This window comes from Tasmannia lanceolata, unplaced genomic scaffold, assembly GCF_043159265.1.
Source record: "Tasmannia lanceolata isolate RefF3 unplaced genomic scaffold, GAP_Taslan_0.1 ptg000003l, whole genome shotgun sequence".
In the NCBI taxonomy this organism is placed as follows: Eukaryota; Viridiplantae; Streptophyta; class Magnoliopsida; order Canellales; family Winteraceae; genus Tasmannia; species Tasmannia lanceolata.
In genome coordinates, this window is record NW_027518680.1 from 3,061,664 (window position 1) to 3,084,738 (window position 23,075).

The following is a 23,075-nucleotide window of genomic DNA, read 5'->3' on the forward strand; positions in this document are numbered from 1 at the left end:
AATATAGTGAAGGAACCGAGAAGAAGTAAACAAATAAATTTACAATTTGGATCATAAAGAAGAAACTTGTAATAGTATTCTTATAGAGTCAGGTAATACATATGAATGTCAAAAAGAATGTAGTAATGGAGATAGAAACCTTTAAAGGCCATACTCCCAACCATGTGCAGAGAGAGAGAGAGAGAGAGAGAGAGGATCCTTTCTTATCTTTCTGTCTCTTTTTTGTTCTTTCTTTTTTGCTTTTTTGCTTCTTTTCAGGTAGTCAAGAACTCCAACTAATAAATAAGAAGAGCAATTTCATAGGCATCGTAATGATGCATACAAGAATCGAAAGTTCTATACCGGAGAGCCCCTGAGGGTGATAAGGTTTATGCACAAGACCATTCCCATCTAAAGGGGAAAAAACAAAAAACATTAGTTACCTGCGACAGTTCTGTCTGTAGGATGACATTGGTTCCAACATTCTTCCAGAAAAGTCACCATAGGTCTCATGCCGGGGTACGATAAGCACATTTGCTGCAGCCAAAGAAGGTAATAAGGGTACTGCTAGGTCCCACCACTTTACTCAACATAAATACAGGGGCCCTGATTTAGCTGATATGGAATTGAACTTAAGTCTATCTTTACCAACACTTGGATCTCTCATTGATCATCTGATTTCCGATTGTTGAAACAAAATCTTTTCAAAGCATGTGATATTGGCCAGTCCAAAAAAGCAGGCAAAAACCCAACGCCGACAACTATAATGTGAATTCACTGGGCACTTCATCTCCTTCCAAGACAAAATTCGTCAAGTCCCATAGCCCAATTGGTGGATGTATAACTGGTGGCGAAGTTTCATCATTGGCAGAAAGAAGATTGTCTCTGCAACTCAGTGAGTGATTTAGTAACAGAATCCCAGGCAGCCCAATACTTAAAACCAGGTCCTTCGCAAGCCAACCAGCTAAAAGAATGTTTTCACCAAAAGCTAATTTACAGCCTCGAAAAAAAGAACCTGCGGTTGTAAATGCCCTCTTTCACACATGATAAGAACGTCATCCCAACCACCAATTAACTGCATGCATCAAATCGGATTCGGATTAGGTAAATCAGATGAGGGTCAACTAAAGAGTCGGAGGATAGAATCTCATTACCTTCACAGTTTTGTCATCATACATGACCCACTGTTCATGGTCATGACTATAAGCAAAGCAGTGATAATGTTGTCCATAATAGCAAACCTGTGAGTTGAATAGCAAGCAATTAGGGCATGAGATGCAAGATTATGCTTGGTCAAATAATTATTTACAGCTGATTAAATATTAACAGAGAAACTTCTGACACAGAATATGAAGAGCTATTGAAATCTACCATCTATTGTCGGTAACATGTACATGTGATGATAGTGACATAAGTGTAATGGTTTGTTGGGCCATGAGCTGTTCTTATGATTATATTTTCCTTAGCCTTGCTGCATCTAGTGATATAATAAAGTGTTACCCTACAGAACATTATAAACAAACTTAAAGCTTAAAGAAGCAAATTATTCCACCCTAAGAGTTCATATCCAAACCTCAAATTCCAAGGCTCATCAACAAGTACAATCCATACACAAACCATGTGATTTTTTCCAATTCATTGTTTTGAAGGTAAAAACTAAAACACTGGCTCTGTATCTGTTTGTTCCTTTTAAAATCACATCTAGAACACCAATTCCTTTTATACCACACTAAAACAAAGTTAAAGAGAACAGTTGAAGAAAAGAGGCACATGCAAAAACAAACACAGAACAGAGCACATAAATAAAAAGAAATCCGAAAATATTATTAACATAACTGGTTTGCATATAGGTTAAAACAGAAAACCAAGGGATAGACTGAGTGACATTACAGGAATTTAAAAATAAAAATAATGGAACAGTTAAGCACACTCTAGAACAAAACGAAGAAAATACAAGCACTGAGTTCTCTGAACAATAAGCACTGGTTGATCAAGCAATAAAAACATCATGAGAACAAGGAAAACACACTGAAGAATAGGTGTAAACATTCTCTCACCGCATAACAAGTGACAAGAAATACATAAATCAACAGTTCATTTACACCATAATGCACAGGGTGATTTTTTTTTTTTTTTTTTTGAAAGATAACGAGGACTATATTGAAAAAGGCCAGAAAACAGCATAGAGACAAGATGATCCTACAGAGAAGAAAGAACATAAAGGAAAAGACAGACACCGACAAGCCATACTACATTACAATAGAGGACGGTTATCCCCAACAATCACAACCTCCGTTCAGCACCCTGTTAATTGAGGTAATCTGTCCACCAAAGGATAGATAGGATTTCTTCCAACGCCTTAATTCTCTCAATCTGTTCCGCCACTGGATCCCAAAGATCTTTTTGGGGGAACCCAATACTAAAAGGTAACCGAAGAAAAGGAATCAGAAGGTTCTCTACTAATCATTCAAATGATCTCGCAAGCTCTTGCACTCTATCATCATCCATATCAATGCCTGCTATGAAGCACTTGACCATTTCACCTTCAACCCTGACACCTCCTCAAGCCATCACAATAGCTCAAATTTTGAAGTTGTATCCTCGATGCACAACAAAATCTCAATGTATCACCCGCAAATTGAAGATATGAAATGATAGGATTAAGCCAACCATAGAGAAACCTTCCAGAAGACTCACCTCTTTCGCTCTATGTAATAGTCTATTTTCAGTGTCTCCTACTAAGGCGAAGCTGCAGGGGTAATGAGTCCCCTTCAACTCTTAAGGAAACCCATGACAATGATTCAAACATTGTTTCCAGTCTGGACATTGGTTCCCATGGAAGAGGAAGTATTCTGTGGAAGTTATACAAGTCCATGGAAATCTTGTAAAAATCATGGAAGTCAAAGGACACAATGAAAATTTATGATGAAACTTCAGGAATTGCTAGAATAAGCATAAATACACACTTAGAAACCATCACATAAGCAACACACATCCAAGAATTGCTAGAATAAGCACAAATACATACTTAGAAACCATCACATAAGAAATGCACCCATCCATAATAGTTTAACAAGATCAAATGCTTAGTGGCATGTGTTGGTGTTGGTGCACATGTCTGGAAGAGCAACGTTCATTCTAAACATTGACATTTCACATATTTTTAAAATTGGTGATATTGTCATTACATAACCTTTCCACTTACTCATCTTATTAATAGAATGGGCATTAATATCTCCTATATATAAGCCATTCAAAAAAAAAATATCTCCTATATATAAGGGTTTTTTGGTAAGGTAGGTTGCTCCATTGTGACCCGGTGGTCACGGGTTCGAGTCACGGAAACTGCCTCTCTGCAAAGCAGGGGTAAGGCTGCGTAGATCTAGCCCTCCCCAGACCCCGCAATGGCGGGAGCCTCGTGCACTGGGCCGCCCTTTTTTATATAAGGGTTTTTTGGCTATGTAGGTGAATGGAAGGAATCAAACTTCAGACTTCGGTCCCCATGGAAGACAACATGAGGCAGTGGAAGTTCAAAATCATTCCCAATAATAAGGATTGAAAATTTATAGGAAAAGATGCAACCCATAATCCATTTTCTCCACCTTCCCCCAATCCCATCCCTACCAAAAGATAGCAAAGCATATCCCATTCCACCACAACATATGCTTTCTACCTATTTACTTTACAAATGACCCCTCGTTTTCCATCCCTCTTCTTAGAGTCAAGGCATTCATTGGCTATAAGGATCCCATCGAGAGTTTGGCATCCTTTTACAAGCACCCCTAGATTTTGAGACACCACCTCCCCAATAATATTTCCCATTCTTCTCTACAAAGAATAGACCAGTGTATCAAATTTTCTTTGCAACAAATCACAAATAGTTATACTTCCAGTGAAAGTTGTTGTGTGAATCAATGACAGATGACCGTGATACCCCTCCTATAACTTAAAGGACTTAAAAACACCTAAGACATAAAAATTAGAATATGGACCCAAATACGAGAGAAGAGATGGTTCTCCATTAATTGTCTGAGGCGTTTTTAAGTCCTTTAAGTCCCAGAGCCAAGTATGAGAGAAGAGATGGTTCTCCATTAATTGTAGCAAGATATGCAACATAAGATCAACACCTGAATAGATGAAAACCGGATATATGTGCATATGTTAATTGCATATGAGAGAAGAGATGGTTCTCCATTAATTGCATGGTTCATTGAGCATACCATTGAAACCAGGCAATGTCTGTTCCCTTGATCTAGCCCACGATACAGGACACCAATATCTAACTCGGTGGTAATGGTTGCTAATGTTGCTGAAATGTCATCTGAACTTTCACAAGTATTTTGCCAACCCAGAACTGCAAGATGAAAACCGGATATATATATATATATATATATATATATATATGTGCATATGTTATCATCTGAAAGAATGCAAAAAAAATGACAGTCTCTTGAGTTGACAGCTAGAGATGCACCTGTCGTGAAAACATGTGGAGGAGTTGAAAGAATGTGACGGATATAGTTCAGCTTTCCACAACCACCAACCTCAGGATCACATGACAACTGGTGATTCATTTCCACACGCTTCAAAAGCTCATCAAGAGAGCTGTCTGAACATGTAATCTGAGAGGAAAAAAAAACTTGAAATTAAGACTAAAAAGAGTTATCTGCATTTCCTAGGATGAGTCACTGGCATAAATTTCAGTAACTTCCATAAATTACAATTTATCTTTCAATCTAGGATGATTCGATTATACACAAATCGTGTCTTCATGTAAGACATGCCTTCATTGTTCGAAGTGCATTAGCATTGATGTTGTGAAAAAATGTAGTGTACTTCAGATGTCTGGACTCCAAAGGGCAGCTGTCACAGTTCATCTGTTCATAAATGTCCATTCCGAAAAGGGTATGAGCTATACAAGCATTATTTGTGCAATCCCAAGAACCTGTGCAAACACTTTCTTCTGATATAGTATTGGAATCACCAGAGCCAGAAGTAAATGACTGATGTAGGCAGTCAAAGATTACGGCTAGTACTTCTGAAGCATCATTCATTTGAGCCTGCAATTCACACGACCTGTCAGATCTAATAAAATAAAGAGGAATGATAGAATGAAGGGCACCCTTGAAAAAAACCAGCTTCAAGGACGCCCCTATTCGTTGATTTCTGCAAAGTCAACATGGTTTTCACTTTTTTCGGCGCCATCCATGTCACCATAAATGCACTTCGCAGAAATCAACAAATATGGGCGCCCTTGCAAGAAGCTGGTTTTTGCAAGGGCCCCCTTCCTTCTATCTTTCCTCAATAAAGAGATAATCAAATTTCATAGATTTACATCTAGCCTAAATGTATAGAAGTGATCTTCAGGACAACTGGCATGTGATACAGATAATTATAAGTTACGAGCAAAGGTCAATCACAAGTTTCTGTGGAAAAGTCTGCTGTTATAAATTGAACAAGCTGCTCACATTGCTGTGAATTTACCTCCTGGAAGAAATTACTATCAGGATACAAGTTGCTTAAAGCTATCCTCAGACAAGTAGGGGCAACAGCTTCTCTCTGTGTTTCTGCAGAAGTGATGCTCAGGGCAGTAAAAATATCATACAACGCACAGATAACACAAGGATCACCAACATGCACATGCAGTGACTTTGATGTTCTCATAAACTCCTCTCGAAACCGTCTTAAATGCCACAACGACTGAGGTTTCACATGAAAAATATAGCGATCAGACTTAGAAACAACAATAATAATAGTAAGTGAAATTTGCTTCGAAGGTCATAGAAAGTGAAAATAGAATTTGTGAAATGCCAACCTGTATTATTACATTCAAAAAACAATTGTATTCACCAACTTCATTTTTCAAGCCTGTCCCATATACATCTTTCCCGCTCTCAATTTTGACCGTGACTTCATCTGGTGAAGCCCCAAAGTCATCTACGTCTGGAGAAACATTGTTAGATAATCTTGGCACTCGTACGGCTGGAAAATTTTGGTGTGCTTGAAACGTGTCTGGAAATATTGAAATATAAATCAAATCTCAGCTGTTGAACATCTTAATATAGAAACCACAATAGAAAGGGAATAAATATGTGTTGCCAGATAGCTGTCATAAAATGAAGACAAATTAAAAGGAATGTGTTTAGGTGCCTAATGATGGACACATGTTAAAAAGAGTGTAACTTAACATGTACACAAGTCCAACATGGCTGCCATATGACAAGACTGACATGGCATGTTTATACGCCATGCAGTTATATGAACTTGAAAAATAAACTGTCGCATAAATGTTACAAATATTAGTTTTGAATGTTAGAAACTTCATTTCTTCAGTAACTAGCACTCCAATAAGGTACACATGGGACGTGGCACATGTGAACGTGACCCAGACCATTCATCTTGTTAACCTCATTATGGATGAACCATAGCCCAAAAGTCACATTAATTGGATGATCGCATCCTTCCTAGTGGAGCATCTATGAGCACTGCAAATAGAAAGCCAAAAAAATAAAAGGAAACAATGATCAACAGTATATGGATTCAATGGGTACAGGTCCCTCCTTTGGTTTGTTAGAGTTAGGACTGATTAATCTGATTTTTTATCATACATTGTGGAGCTTACCAAATAAATGGTCTGGATTACATATACTTGTGCCGCCTGTATTGAATCAAGTGTAATTCATACTGAAAAGTATAAAAGATTTCGATAAAAGCCCAAAAGGCCTTCCTATTTTTTCAATGTCATCTTTGTGTTACACGAACATAAAGAACACTCTACAAAGTTAAAACAGGTCGTAAAATTGCATGTTCCTTCTCGACTTTTACATGAGTGGCATGTGTCATTTTCTTGCTTTGAGTTTCTGAGGTATTATTTGGAATAAAAGATGGTTCATCTTTAGGCTCTGTCTTGGGTCGTAAAATTGCATGTTCTTTCTCGACTTTTACATGAGTGGCATGTGTCATTTTCTTGCTTTGAGTTTCTGAGGTATTATTTGGAATAAAAGATGGTTCATCTTTAGGCTGTCTTGGGTCAGTCCATGGGTTAACCACCAAATTATATATATATATATATATATATATATATAGATAGAGAGAGAGAGAGAGAGAGGGGGGGGGGGGGGTTCCTGCTAACGTTAGCGTAAAACAAGGTGGGCCCACATTGTTGGGGGGATCCAAAGCATTCATTTGGAAGGCCCTTTCATGGATAGGGTGTCCACAAAAAATCAGCTCCATTGGATCATCTTAGGGTGTCCATTTGTGGGGTGAACAAATGGGCAGATTAGTGGACAAACAGTATCTGTCCATTTTCACCCCCAGAAATGGAAATCCCAAGGAAGCAGGATTCTTCCCTGGGGGGGAGGGGGTGATCCTAAGCATTCATTTGGAAGGCTCCATCATGGATGGGGGCCCTACCAAAAATCAGCTCCATTGGATCACCAATGGGTGTCCATTTGTGGGACAAAAAATGGACAGATACTGTTTGTCCACAAATCTGTCTATTTTTTGCCCCACAGATGGACACCCTAAGGTGATCCAATGGAGCTGATTTTTGGTGGACACCCTACCCATGAAAGGGCCCATCAAATGAATGCTTTGGATCCCACCCAAAATGTGGCCCCACCCTGTTTCTGTGCTCGAGCGCAGATTTCCATGATGGGGCCTTCCAAATGAATGGTTAGGATCACCCCCCAAATGGCCCCACTCCCCTGTTTCTATGCTCGAGCGCAGGCTCTCTCTCTCTCTCTCTCTCTCTATATATATATATATATATATATATATATATATATATAGAGAGAGAGAGAGAGAGAGAGAGAGAAAGTGGTTACTACACACTTGTGTAGATAAGTTATCTACACACTAGCTTAAAATACAGTGGGGCCCACTTTGTTTGCCATTCATTTGAAAGGCCCTCACATAGATAGGGTGTCCACAAAAAATCAGATCCATAGGATCATCCTAACCATTCGAACTGTGGAGGCAAAAAATAGACTAATTTGTGAATTTTTATACGCGTCCATTTTACCTCCATAAATCGTAGGGTTGGGATGATCCTATGGATCTGATTTTTTGTGGACACCTTATCTGTGTGAGGTCCTTTCAAATGAATGGTTTAGATCACCCAAACAATGTGGCCTCCACTGTATTTTAAGCTAGTGTGAAGGAACCGTTTTCTCATATATATATATATATATATATATATATATATATATGAGAATAGAGTTCCTAAGGGTGCCCTCATATGGCTTATATGAGGTGGCTCTCACAAAACATAAGGGGCCCACATTGTTAGGATGATCCGAAGCATTCATTTGAAAGGCCCCATCATAGATAGGGTGTGTACAAAAAATCAGCTCCATTGGATCATCCTAACCCCTCCAAAAGTGGGGGGGGGAATGGATAGACACATTTTGTCCACAAATCTGCCCATTTTTGCCCCCACTTTCGGAGGGGTTAGGATGATCCAATGGAGCTTATTTTTTGTACACACCCTATCTATGATGGGGCCTTTCAAATGAATGCTTCGGATCATCCTAACAATATGGGCCCCTTATGTTTTGTGAGAGCCACCTCATATAAGCTTATATGAGGGCACCCTTAGGAACTCTATTCTCTCTCTCTCTCTCTCTCTCTCTCTCTCTCTCTCTCTATATATATATATATATATATATATATATATATATATATATATATAGAGAGAGAGAGAGAGAGAGAGAGAGATGCTAGAATGATGCCCCTCCAACATGCAGGGTAACCAATTAGTTTTGCCATGCGTACAGTTGTTTTAATGAGCAACCAAGTGATAGCACACCTGATTTCTCATTAAAGCAGATGCAGGATATGGGATTTGGATGTAGGATAATTTCAGCACTTAGATCAACCTAATAAAGCCTAGTTTCTATTTGGAGCAACCCAAAATAAAAATAGACAATGTATTACATGTTCATGTCCAGGAAACCATAGAAGGCAAATTTCTATACCTGTAGAACTTCTAAAGTAAGACTCTGTAATAGATAAAACATTACTCATGTTTCTTTTCATAGGGCCCACCAGAACCTACTTAAACTCTATCAAAAAATTAAAATGCACATCTCCATAAATAATAATAACTAAGTCTAACATTTTTTGTGATGAAAAGAGCTTTGTAGGGCTCATTAGTGATTCTAGCATGGTGTTTTGGGCTGCATCAAGTTGGCGTGCGTGTGTGGATGGGGAGTGTGTTCATTTTTAAAGACCAGAGATACTTGTGAAGACAAAAGATTTTGGCAGAGTAGTCTGGTTAGTTTTGATTGCAATTATTTCCACGGAAAAATACTTTCTCAAAACTAGGAAGCTGGTGCACTTTATTAAGTTGCCATTCCAAAGTGACTATTGCACTTGTGGACCATGGATGTCAAGAAGCAAACCATTGAGGAGGAAGAGCTTGAATGGTATTTGGTGAGGCAAGAATATCGTCTTGCGCGTCTTCAACATAATCCTTATCATTGTTAACGATTCATCAAGAGGCTACTTTTGTTGTTCTCGAAGGATTCAAAAGGGCAGCCTCTCACTTCTGCTATTGCATCTATTACCTTGGTAAGTTAATTGGAAAGGGTCATGGGCTCGCTGTGGTTGGAGACATAAAGCTTCGGAAATGGGTAGCTTGGGCCTTGAGGTGTTGCACCTCCAATTGGTCGACGATACCATTATGCGAGCTTTTCAAAGGGAATGATGCCCTTATGACACGTGACACCTTGGCAGCCCATCTGTATCACGAGCAATGAGGGCTAACCTAAGGTGCCAGTCAAGGTTGTAAAAAAAAAAAATTCCCCACTCATTGGGTTGAAAGAAAGCACCACTTCGCTCAATTATCTTGGCCAGCCATTGTGCACTGCAAAACTAGAAAGGAGCTCCAACACACCATTTGCACGAAGAAGTCACAATCTATTGGTGGGAGGAATGGTTTGGCGTTTTAACTTTTAAATGGTTTGCAATTTCCATACAGTTAACAGACTTGCATTATTGTGGACCACACTAAATTATTTAATCAACTTTTTAAGATTTTACATCGCCCAAGTGTTGCCACAATTTCATAATATTACAGATGGACAAATGCAACTGCCACTAGTCAAGGAGCGCCAAAAGTTCTGAGCAATAAGTGGTGGGCTGTGAAGTTCTTGTAATTGCCACTCTTTCAAATAGCAAAGCTCTACACCTTATTGAGAGAGAAATTCTCTGATAATTGGCGATCGGAATGTACGCCTTCATTATGCCCCTAAGTCATGCATCACCTATGTCAGCCCCAATGAATATAGTAATCATGAAAAAGTTGCATTTGAATTTACTTTTTTACTAGAAAGTTTGTTCTCATTGAATCAAAAGCAATACTACAAGTTTCAATATCTGCAGTTGATATCCCCAGAAGAAAGTCCATAAGTTTCTGTCAGAGAATTTGTTCCCATTGAATCATGAAGTTTCGATATCGGTCATTGACAGTGTAGAACCATGCACCTAAGGTTTTTCTTGTGCAGATAATATCTAATAGACAAAAATTGTTCCCACTGAATCATGAAGTTTCCATATCGGTCATTGACAGTGTAGAACCATGCAGCTAAGGTTTTTCTTGTGCAGGTAATATCTAATAGACAAAAATGATACTCAGGCAAGGCTGGCAATTCTGTCGTGGTGGGAAAGACCAATTTTTCAATAAGCTTTGAAACAATTGATCAAGAATTTATTACTCGGCAGTTATTTGCGTGCTAATATTTGCAAAGCCAAAAGGTATAATTCAATCACATAAATAAATGACATAAAATAAGATTCCTAAATTGGAGACTTTGATATAAACAAGTTTCATAAAGGATTATAATGTTGACACAAATATGCAATAGCAATTGATGCTCACCAAGGCTCTGCCGTACAGCCTTTTTAAGGTCAGCTTGAAATCTTTCGTCATCATCCTCCTCCGTGTGAAGTTGTCTTAGCGTCTTTGTTCCATTTTCTCCTACATGTGGATCAACTAAATTGCAAAGTAAACTATGATTGTATTAGTTCCATGTTCCAAAAGTAAAACAACCGATATATGAGACTAAGTAAACAAAACATATTTTTAAATAAGCTAAATAGATTTTTTATGACAGTTGTGAAAATTGATATTGGTATTTGCAAAATCTGTAGTCTTAAATGAAATCATGGCTCTAGAATGAACATTTCTTGAGAACAAGCGAAGGAACATTTCTTGAAATGAAAACAATATTTAAAAAAAAAAAAAAGAGCCACAATGAAGAAACAAAGTACCAAATAGGTACAAGATTCCAAGTCATTTGAATATTACTAATATACCATGACTCCAGAATCTAAAATGAAACCACCATGAAGGAAATCCTCTTTTCCCAATTTTGTACCACGATAAGGGAACCATTTTCACCATCTCAAAAAAAAAAAGGGGGAACCATCTTCAGCTCCTAATGGAATGTTTAACTGATCCATTCCAGATCGTTCGAACTGGTAGGGAAGTCGTAACACGGGAAAACCACGGAAAAAACAACTTATTTAAAGAAATTGGTTACCTTCCAATTGTATAAGTAGGATCGTTGGCAAGCAATAAGCACTTAATGCAATTCGAGTCATTTTCATCTTCTTTTGTTGTTAAGCGACGGAAATGCGTAGGTTAATTAATTGCTTTCACGATTTAGGTAAACAAGAAATATGCACGCCTCTCCTCATCTCTGTTGAGCCCATCTCGTTTATTTATTTATTTATTTTTTCGGGGAAGGGGGGTATAAGTTGAATAGTATGGAATTTCTCCTTATAAGAGGAAAAGCCATCGCATAGGTGCTCCTGTACAAGCTCCCACAAAGCCTTACGTGAGAAGGGCACCACGATTTTTTTTAAGAGCTGAAGAAGATGGTCATTGTGCCCTGCCCCGTTCATACCTAACTCATAGGGGGTACAACAGCTTGAATAAACCATGCTCGTCAACCAAGTTTGTTCAATGGTTGTAATGTAATTGGTTAGTGGGGGAAAACCAGGCAGGGACTCAAAAGGATTAGGCGAAGTGTCCTCGACAAAATATAAAAGAGGACCGAAGGAATGTGTAGACACCTTAACGAACTCATGTGGCAACTCCTCAACCGGAGGACAATCTCTCACGAAGAAGAAAGGATAAGACAAGAAGGATGGAAGAAAAACTAAAGAACAACATGAAACAAATTCCAACCAACTAATTAGCAATGGTGGTAACCAAAGTTTTAAATTTCGGTTTCGGAATCGGTTTCGGCCACCACCGAAACCGAAATATTTCGGTTTCAGCCGAAATCATGTAAAAATTATGATAATGATTTCGTTTTTTTTTCCGACCGAAATGTCTAAAATTTCGGTGTGAAATTCGGCGATTTCAGTGGAAATTTTGTAAAAAGGGCTAAAAACGAAATTTCGTTTATGGGGCAACATTTCGGTGAAATTTCGTCGAAATCTTGTAAAGAAACGACTTCATGTAAATTTGTTTCGGTCGTGGCCGAAACTTCGGTCATTTCGTTTCGTTCCAGCCGAAATTTAAAACCATGGTGTAACTCATAGGGCATACAACAGCTTGAATAAACCATGTTCTTCAACCAAGTTTGTTCAATGGTTGTAATGTAATTGGTTAGTGGGGAAAAACCGAGCAGGGACTCAAAAGGATTGAGCGAAGTGTCCTCGACAAAATATAAAAGAGGACAGCAGGCCTATGTAGACACCTTAACAAACTCATGTGTAACTCCTCAACCCGAGGACAGTCTCTCATGAAGAAGAAAGGATAAGACAAGACGGATGGAAGACCAAACTAAAAGAACAACATGAAACAAATGCCAACCAACTAATTAGCAATGGTGGTAAGACTATCAACTTGCATAATTTGTGCTTAGGGCTTTAGGCCCCGTTTGGATTGCAAGAAAAACATTTCTGGCAGAATTATTTTTTTTCTTTCCACACTATGGAGGAAAATTATATAATTATGATTAATTCAGAGGGATAATATCATAAATGGAAGGTCCCCCAAAGTAAAAATTGAATAGGGTAGGTTCAAGATATATTTCTTCATCCGTGAAAAAGGCAGAGAGTTTTGGAAATATTTTTCCTTTCCAAACTTTTCTAGAAAATTCTTGGAATCCAAACAAGGCCTTAAGGAATTTAATAATTGCATGCCTTAAATTGAGCCATACCTACTAATCATGTAGAAAGAACTCACGCCATAGACAAACAACAAAATAGAAGACAGATTCCACACTGAATAAAATAAATAGACCGCTGGATTTAATATGTATATGGTTTTCCTTATATATGCACCTATCTTAATCAAATAGGTATTCTCAAGTTTTTGGGTTATTTTTTTCTTGTGTCCAAGGCATGAAGCATGAAAAATGGCAGCCAATTTTTTTTATTTTTGTGAAATAACGAATGCCAACTTATTAGCAACCATGCTTGAGCCATATCTTAGTTGGAAGGTGCTTTGTGTCGCAACCACGAGGTGGGGGGATTCAATGCCAGCTTCCTTAACAAGAGGGGAAAATAACTCATCGAAATTTTTAAATTTCGATGGCTCTAGTTTGGGTAATCCTGGCCCAGCTGGGATAGGGGGTGTCCTGAGAGACTGCGCCGGAGAGGTCATTAAGGCTTATTCCGGTCCGATCGGAACAGCAGATTCAAGTGAAGCAGAGGTAAGAGCAGTTCATCAAGGCTTTTTGTGTATGGAAAGGAATAGCTTAGGCAGTTGCATTGTAGAGGGTGATTCGCTTAATGTTATAAGATGGCTCAGGGGCTCGTTGATTCCTCCGTGGAGATTTCTTCGTTTCTTTGATGAGATAAAAGACATATCGGAAGGGCTTTCGGTTTTATATCAGCATGCGAGAAGATCTGCTAATGCTATGGCAGATAAGTTGGCAAAAGATGGAGTTTCTAAGCAGGTTTTAGAGCGTTTTGATTTTTTACCGCCCTAATTGTATAATTGCGGGGTTGTCTCTGTTTTCTTGGTTTGTATCTGTGTCTTTGTACTTGAAGGGGACCTTCTCAGTCTTCTTTTAATGAATCCTGTTACCTTTCAAAAAAAAAAAAAAAAAGGGGGGGGGGGGGGAATAAATCATTAGCAACAACAGTAAGCATCAGGATTAGACTTAGTCAGTTTGAGCCGGGTAGATCCTTTCACCTTCTTCATGAAAAATTTCGAAAGGATTCATTAGCCGACCCCAACTAGTTTGGGACAAAGGCTTAGTTGAGTTGAGTTGAGTTGAGTTGAGCAACAATGGTAAGCGTGTCAAGTTGCAGAACCAATATTTTGGGCCCTAGGTATCTGATTTTGGCAGAGATGATTTCCTCGAAAACATCCACTTCTCCATCAAAAGCATCTTCTTCTTCTTTTTTGAATTAACGAAATTTGTATTAAGAAAAGAAGGGAAAAGGCTGGAGACTCAGATGTTCAGTACAATGGAAAAGAGAGAACAAGGATCAGTAAATATACAAGGACCCTTAAGGTGGGAGAAAATTGCAAATCTCGACCCCTTCCCAGACCACACCCTCTCTGGCCAACCTATCCGCCTCATTATTCGCTGATCTCCTCACATGCTGGTAAGAAATGAGGAAACCCTCCACCCTCTCCTGAATCTTGTCTAGTAAGTGCAAATCTCCATGGGAGTGGTTCCCCTTCAAGATACCCTCAACCACTAGATGGTGAAAAATATTGCTCTCCAGCCATTCAAAAAAGTATTTGTCAACATGACCCTTATACCTTGGAGAACTGCTCTCACCTCCGCCTAATTCGAATCTGAAATCCCAATGGGCCATAAGAAAGCCTACCTTGTTGTCCCAATGGGCCGTAAGAAGGCCAACCTTGTTTTCCAATGCTTGTCTCTTAGAACTCCTACGCCTGCTGGCCCGGGGTTGACCATGCTTGATTCATCAAAGTTAAATTTCATCTTAGCAAGGATGAGCACCCCCTTTCTTTCACTGCATCTTTTCTCCCTCTCCGCTCCCCTTCTCTATCCCTCCTGGTGGGTCCTATTGCTACAGTACATTGGTGCCATAGAATATATTCCTGGGAATCCAAACCCCACTATCGGGATTGGACTCCACTGCCTTGTATGAAAATTCCCCCCATTTAGGGTAGATTTTAGGTACCTCATTGATTGGTCGAAAAAGGTTTGGAGGCATCCTGTTATATTAACAGTGATGGGATGAGAACTTTGTCTCTTTCAACATGTGTTTAAGGAAGATCTGAATTTCTTATATTATATTGAGTCCTTGGTATGCAGAGCCAGAGATTAGCTTGACAGTGTAAAGGAGTTCATGCAGTTTCAATTCATGCATGTTACGGTTTATGCACGTACAAAATGAGTATGGTGAAGGTACCTGTTCTGTATTGCTTTGATACTTAAGCATGAAAACTTTTCGACAGGTGCAACACACAGTACCCAGAAACATAACAATAACCATTTTTTTATATTTGCAAATATGTGAACCAGAAGTACAAGGCTGCAAAGCTAATTTACAGAAATGCATGCAGTAAGTAGAAAGAAAACACATTAGCCAGAGAAAAATATCCATGATCATGTGCAAGACCAGCCCTATATACAGTGAACAATTTACAATCACCGTGAAAAGATAACATCCAAAGGTAAAGGTTGAAAGCCTATTAATTATTTACCAGAAATTGCTTCAAAATTTTTACTTGCATAATCACCATGCTGCATGTCTTTGCCAGAAGTTAATTTTGCTGGCAATGAAGGTGTGCCTAATTACCAACAATGAGTAACAATTAAGGAAACAATTTGACCAATACTAAAGGTTGATTGAAGAATAATAGCAGAAAATGCAAGAAAAATCAACCCAGATCAAGGGCACAACAATTTTCCTGCACTTACTATTGAATCCATGCAAATAATCCTGCCCCTTTGTATGACATTGATCTTTGAAGCCACTTTCAATTTGCAAGTGTTGAACTTCATAATTTTCTTTCTCAGATGACAATGGTCGAAAATTTCGGTTAAGCATCTTTGTAGAGTTCTGCCGATTAGCTTGCCTTCCTGTCCTTCGATCAGAAGGCAAAGTACCATCTTCCAAAATTCCTTGGTTTGACATGCCTACAGAAGCCAGTGAGGACATCAGGACCTGCTTCCAATTAATATATTTGTTTGACCAGCAACGGAATTAAATAAAGAATGACTACCAAATATATGTGCATATAGCTATATAACAAGTAACTTAACAGAGAGATTCTAACCTTGCTTGGATTTGCTGTTCGGGTGGCTGTTAGTTCTTTTAATCCTTTGGGTGCTAGCACTGGTAGATGATTTACTAGGGACGGAAGTTCTCTCAGCAGTTTTTATGTGTGACCCCACAGCTGGATCCTCACTAGTGAATGGTTCATGACGCTTATCGTGGTAGCTAAATGGCACCCTCTTTACTTCTGAATTCCGTTGCACATCAGTTCCACTAGAATATTTTCCGGACGGATCCAATTCATTATTTTGATTATTTATGAGAATGGATGCTTGTGGAGAATGGAAACCAACAACATTGACACCTTTCCAACTAATTGGAGAGCCATCACTAGGTACGTTTACCTGCTTACAATTTCTCAACTGCTCAAGTGGGACTGGATAATCAACATTGGATTTCGGATCAACAACAAATGAACCCTCTGTTAAGTTCTCCAAGACTGCCCCACCAACCCTCCTATTTTGCTCTGCCAGATGCTTCTGTTTGGCCTCATGTTCTATCCGTCTTTGATACTCCAAAGTTTCCTCAAGCTTTCTTTCCTCTGCTTCAAGCTCAATCTTACGTCTAAATTCCTCTTCTTGTTCTTCCAATTCATCACCATTTCCAGTAATTACGATCTCGGAGTCTCTCTGATTATCAGTTGCAACATGGAAATCACTGCAGAGTGCGGAAAGATACACATACTCAATAGATCAAATGCAGAATATCCAATAGTAAAAAAATAATAGAAAGAAGCGAGTGACACTGCTTAAAAGACCATTCAGCACCTCTACATACCAAAATAAAGTTTGTGACTACCCGTGAATTAATATGAGAAAAACTTATAAGGATATAGAACACCCATCCTACAACAATTTATTTTGCTCGGTGCAGTATTTGAAAGAATTCAACAGTCACCATCATGACATCAAGTAGCTCGGATGCTAAAGTTTGAGTAAAAAGAAAGTATGCTAAAGAATTTAACACCAAGAAATGGATTGCTCATCTGACAGTAGTATGTGCTAAAAAGCATACAAGTGAAATTGATTAAAATCCAGCGCATTTACTACTTTTCCCATGCCGGCATAATGAAACCAAAAGGTTAAGGAAACATGGTAATTAAGTGAATATGTATAGAGCATGTATGTACAAAGAATGCATGTGGAGAATTTATCACACCAAAAACAACACCGGGAATGTGAGCTTTTCTCTTTCCATTCTTCCTCCTCCCTCCCTCCCTCCCTCCCATATAGTGCACGTATGCAATACACGTGGAGATTCCGTCAAACTAAAAACAACACCAAGACCCTAACCATTCCATATATCTGACATTAAGGCTGAAGGCCCCATTGGTTTCACTGTTCGAAAAGGAAACATTCCAAAATTCAGGCAAGCCCATGGTTAGAGAAAAGATGGAGTTATTTAGCACACCAATTGAAAAAGTGGACACCATTTGAGAAAAGAGATGTGCATGGCCAGCGTGGTGCCACTTTTTGACTGGTGATGAAAAAGATGGAATTGAGACACTCTAATTTATTTATTTATTTTGAATGGCCGACACACTCTAAAATTTTATATTAGTATATATACATATATCTTTTAATGTTGATTAGTATAACAGAGAATTTGGGGCACTGGAAGCAGATTGACTCGGTATGGTCATACTCGTTCGAACCAGACTCGGCCCAGGTAAAACCGAGTCAACTCGGAGAGTTTTTAAATAGTGCTATAAAGTTCAATTTTTCATATAGCTATAAAAAGTTCTTTAACGTCAATTGGGTTTCATTATCATTTTGGGAGATTACTTGCTGAAAATATGAACATGGGCAATTCTTACCCCGCAATAGGAGCAAATACACATGCTTATGCATCATGGGCATTAATAATAAAAAAAGTTGTGGCAATTCGACACATGTAACCTAATTGTTTTTACTTATCTCTGCATATTGGCAACTGTCTCATATCCGACTCTAGTACATTTATTGGTGATACACATATCATCAATGAGGTTCAAAAGTACCCAACTGGTGTCTCTATCGCGGATGTTGTGCATTGATTTGACTTGACCTTTGTTCACAACAAATTTATGCATGAGAAAATTACACATATTGAGATCAAATTTCCCTCTTTCAATAAGAAGTTTTATTGAAATAGTGAGAACATACATTTAAAATACCTTTTTCATTCACAAAAAAAGTGAGAACATACACTTTCAACTATAATGGCCATTAATTACATTTTTTAATGAAAGAAAAACATTTGATTATTCATCAATAACTCAATGTTTCAACAATTCCCCTCAAGATGGAGAGTAGATATAGATCATTCACATCTGGAAACTAAGATGACTAATGTTGATTTCTCATGAGAGTTTTTGTGAACACATCTATCAACTGATCCACTTATCAAACATAGGGAGTATAAATTTGTCAAGAATCTACTTTCTCACATACAAAATGACAATCTACTTCTATGTGTTTGATTAGCTAATGCAACATCGGATTTGAGGCAATGTGGATAGCTACTTGGTTGTCACAGAACATGGGCATGGACATGGAACTAGTATCGTGAAATCCCTAGTCAACGAGTGAGGCCTTCATCCAAATCAACTCATAAATTGAGAGCAATTGTTGGAGGCAGTAACAGAATTTCCAGTAAAAATTTGAAAGAAATGAATTTTCAGAAAATGAATGATCAGGACGGATCAGTTCAAATTACTCTGCAGAGTAGACTGACATAAAACTACAAGAACAAAATCTAAAAAAGGAAGCAGCCCGACAGGAAAGGAACCAAGAGATTGGACATTTCAAAACATCAATAGTACAAGTGTGTTTGAGTATGTGCACATGAGTGTGTGTGTGTGTGTGTGTGTGTGTGTGTGTGTGTGTGTGTGTGAGAGAGAGAGAGAGAGAGAGAGAGAGAGACGTACAGTTGTTCTTCAGTTTCATGATGAATGGGAAGTTGCTCACTGCTACCAATTCTCTGAAAAAAAATTAAGAGACATTAGCACTACACCATAAATGGATATCAGATAGCTACGACCTTAACAAAAGAAACTGAACCAGACCCAACAAAGTCAAAACCTTTAAATCTTTAGCTTTTCTATGATCCTTGCTCTTTTTCTTTTCCTTTGACTTCTCCTGTATCTGTTTTGAATGATCACCTCCTCTGTTGACATTCTTTTTGGCATCAAGTGCAAGCTCTGCTAAAAAGGCTTCTCTTGCGGCATCAGATTTCTCAGTGGCATCTTTGTCCACTAGATCCTCCAAGTGCCACTGCAAAAGGAAGATTGACACCAAGAACATTTTACACTCCACAATCAATGTAGGTTCCCAAAACATGAGATATTTAATGCAACACATTCAAACGAAATCAAAACGGACCCGCATGAATGACTTCACAAGACAGAAAATCACTGCCCGGTAATCAAAGGCGGAAACAGGCCCAAGTTTAAGCTCCAATTGCTGCATTCCAATGACATTCCGCATGATCCTTGCATCAATTTTGCTGAGCTGGAGGGCAGCAACTTATAAGTTAAACCTCACGAGCAAGTGTAAAAGGAAACGTTAAAAACGCAAATAGAACAAACAAACAAACCTCGACAGATAACTGTTCCTTTTGTCTCTGGATAGCCACTTCTACGCAAGTGTCAGCTTGATGCAGGTAGTCTTGCATTCTCCAATCTTCATCCTCACCACATTCCAAGTCACATAAACGAGATGTAACACCAGATAGAGTCTCATCGTATCCAAATGGAGTAACATTTAATGTTTGGGCTTCTTTAAGAACATTTGATATAGCATCCAGCTCAAACCTGCTGTTAATAAATATTACATCATTGTCCCTTTCCACAAGCTCTTCTTGTCGCTTCCTCAGGACAGCTTCGTAACTGCGAGAGAGAAATTTCACGGTATGATCTCGTTTCTTAAGTTCCTCAAGACATAGAGTTTCAACGGCATGCAAAGCCTCCTCATAGCTCAGATGTTCACATTTCCTCTCACACAAGCTCTGTAAGAGGTAGAACTCTTTCTCAAGCATCTGTAGAACTTCCATTCCCTGATGTGCTTTCTCTTCCCTCAGACGAGTCCATGATCCTAGCTGTTCACTGCTAGAAGGGCCAGAAAAAATCCAAGATAAAAGAGCATCACCATCCAACTCCCCATCTTCACGATCGCTGAGAACGGACGTTGTCATACCATCAATGGACCCAGCATTGTCGGCTTCATTAGAAAAAATTCTGCCCCTCAATAAACGCTCATCCAAAATGAGACATGATGAATCGCTACTAAGGGCAACCCTCTCTAGGATTTCACCCTCCTGGGTGACACTATGGGTATCATCGATAGAGATATTCTTCTCTGAGTATTTGCCTAAGCCACAAGAATTTGAAAGCTCCTGAAAGAACTTGAGGATCTTTATAAGCTGTGAAGCTCCCAAGAAGCAGATACAGAGAGGCGTTTGATCCAACCCATGGTTCAGTAGTGAACCCGACGAGAGACCCTGGAGCTCGTCCATGGTGTACTGTATAACCTTGTTAAGATGACTAGCAGAAAGATATTTATGTTTCAAAAGTAACTGAAACATACCATGAATTCTTTCAAGGAGTTTGGCACGCTCTGAATCATCGGACAATGGTATTCTCTGTGAGATCGAATCTGCCTTCACCCACTTACCACCATCATAATCCCTTAAATTGAAGCTGGAGATATGATCGTGGTTTATGCTTTCCATAGGATATCCATTGCAAAGCTCTGCCTTAGACTCCCCATCTACCACCTGCACTCCCTCCTTGTCAACCAAAGAATTGGATGTTTCATTCGAGGACCAATCTCCGGGTAATAGAGAGTTGTTCTCAATACTCCCATTTATATGGTCCCCATTGGCAGACTCAATCCTAAGCGATTGGCATTTCAACTGATCTTCGAGCATTTTCACAGCAGCATAGGCATCGATCGGTTTCCAGCTACCATTGAGTAGCATCTCGACCCAGTCACCATCGACTTCTTGGGGCAAGACCGACTGCAACTTTGGCGAGAGGTTCCCCATATGCTCTCGCACGACATGCTGTATATGGGATTTGCAGTCTGTGAATTTCTCATTACACCTACAACAAACCCAAAACTTCCAAGTCTTGTTGATGTCGGCAAATAACAGAGCTTCTGATAAGATATCCATAGCCAAAACATCCTTAGTGGATGCACAATGCACCCTGAGATCATCAACACTGACTTCAAGCAAATTCTGGCTCTTCTCAAGACTCATAGAGTTCCAATATCCGCGGACATGTTCCATTCTCTCCACAGAAGATGAAATCTTCCTAAGATTCGCAATCTTCCTACGCTCACTTACCCTATGGCTACTAGAAGAAGACACAGAGGCCTTATCCTCATCGTTTTGGGATTGGGGCGAATCGGATTTCTGCTGCAGGAGCCTCGCGGCAGCGACCCGGACCTCAATCTCTTTCCGCCGTTCTTCAGGCGTCTTAGTCGCCTTCTTAATCTCATTAGGCCTCCTTGCCTGAACCAACCTAAGCTCCATTGGGTCTTCCGATAGCCGCCTCAATGGAACCAATCTGAACTTCTCCTCCCCATTCCCATTCCCAAAATTCTTCATCCAAGTTGAAATCGAAGCAATGTTAGACTTCTGAATGAGCGAACGGAGCTCCTGCTGGACATGAGAAATCCTCGCCTCTGGACTAGAAAGCTTCTGTTGGCTCTCATCTTGGAGACTCTCCCTAGCAGGATCAATGGGGCTCTGAATCGAGAGAGCACGATCGCATTCCTGTATCACTTCCTCATACCCTTTACTATCATTCGACGCCTCGTAGAGCAAATTCGCATAAAAGTGCGAAAACTCAACCGAATTCGGAGACATCAAGACGGCCTTTTTAGCCGAATCAATCGCGTTCTTGAGGTGCCTCTGTTTCGCATTAGGGTCTTCAATGAGGGACGCGATTTTGACACAGATAGTGCCTTGAACTCGTTGAAGGAGGGCGCAATTCTCATATTTGAGACACGCCTCCTTCATTAACCTTAGGGCTTTGGTGTGGTTGCCCCGCCGAAGGGCGGTAAGAGACCGCTCGCATTCGAGCTTTACAGAAGGCGAAGGAGGAGAATCTGAATCAGGGATAATAACCTGTTCGATTCGATCGGACTCTTCAAAAGGCCCAACAATGGATCGCTCATCTTCGATAGGATCCGAGGCAAGACCGTTCTCTGCGGCTTCAGATGGTGGTGGTGTGGACGGAGGAGGACGAGCGCGCTGATTAGGGTTAGGGTTTCGCTTCTTATGCCCCATGTTCTAACCCTATTTTCCCCTTTACATGCATAACAACACAGAGAGATAGGTATAGAGAGAGAGAGAGAGAGAGAAAGTTTCTTTAGGGCAAAAAAACAAACAGATGGTGGGCAAGAGAAGGTAATGTGAAAGATAAGGAGGAGAGTGTTGTGATCGATGAGACTCTCGCCCACCCAAAGATGAGAGAGATTGAATAGGGTTTTGTGTTTTATCAAGTGACAAACCTCAATAAAAAGATAGATTGAAATGGGTTTTGTATATTGTTTTCGGTTAGAGGAGAAGATCGACTTACCAACCTTTCAATCGATTTAAGAAGAGCAGAGGAGGAGGAAGAAGAGAGTCGCAGACTCAACTAAGCGACAACTAGAATCTACAACCCTTCATTTTTTTTTTTCTCTATTTTACTCGTATTGGTTGCGATCTTCTTTTCCCCATATAACAAAAAACTCCCATGCCGAAAGATTTTTATTAGGAAGAAAAATGACAGGAAAGAAAAACCCAACTTGTAATTTCTGTAGCCCCTTTAGACATTTTGGTACATGTGATGTAAGTTCAATCAGGAAGAGTCATAGTCATAGACTCATAGTTAGTAG

At 39.4% G+C, this 23,075-nt stretch overlaps 1 protein-coding gene across 2 annotated transcripts; it reads right to left on the reverse strand.

The window, feature by feature from the left end:
• Positions 1 to 26: 26 nt before the first annotated feature.
• LOC143847879 (uncharacterized) lies at positions 27 to 22,977 on the reverse strand. 2 transcript variants are annotated; one of them, XM_077356673.1, is made up of 15 exons: positions 19,783 to 22,976; positions 19,569 to 19,697; positions 19,269 to 19,460; positions 19,115 to 19,167; positions 16,208 to 16,863; positions 15,849 to 16,067; positions 15,632 to 15,718; positions 10,862 to 10,975; positions 5,795 to 5,991; positions 5,464 to 5,679; positions 4,764 to 5,039; positions 4,454 to 4,601; positions 4,200 to 4,333; positions 1,134 to 1,220; positions 27 to 1,054 (listed from the first exon to the last, which is right to left on the reverse strand). In XM_077356673.1, exons 1-15 carry the CDS (start codon positions 22,480 to 22,482, stop codon positions 968 to 970), a joined length of 5,295 nt encoding a protein of 1,764 aa, XP_077212788.1. In that variant the 5' UTR covers positions 22,483 to 22,976; the 3' UTR covers positions 27 to 967. The 2 variants fall into 2 exon arrangements, with proteins under 2 accessions (XP_077212788.1, XP_077212791.1); XM_077356676.1 differs by lacking the exon at positions 15,632 to 15,718 and having other exon boundaries at positions 19,783 to 22,977.
• Positions 22,978 to 23,075: the final 98 nt, after the last annotated feature.

Excerpts from the sequence above, each read along its gene's own strand:
- LOC143847879 (XM_077356673.1), bottom strand. The coding sequence starts at position 22,482 with ATGGGGCATAAGAAGCGAAACCCTAACCCTAATCAGCGCGCTCGTCCT. Across the intron at positions 19,168-19,268 it reads GAAAAGCTAAAGATTTAAAG|AGAATTGGTAGCAGTGAGCA; the intron begins GTTTTGACTTTG and ends ATTTTTTTTCAG. Across the intron at positions 1,221-4,199 it reads GACATTGCCTGGTTTCAATG|GTTTGCTATTATGGACAACA; the intron begins GTATGCTCAATG and ends TTCAACTCACAG.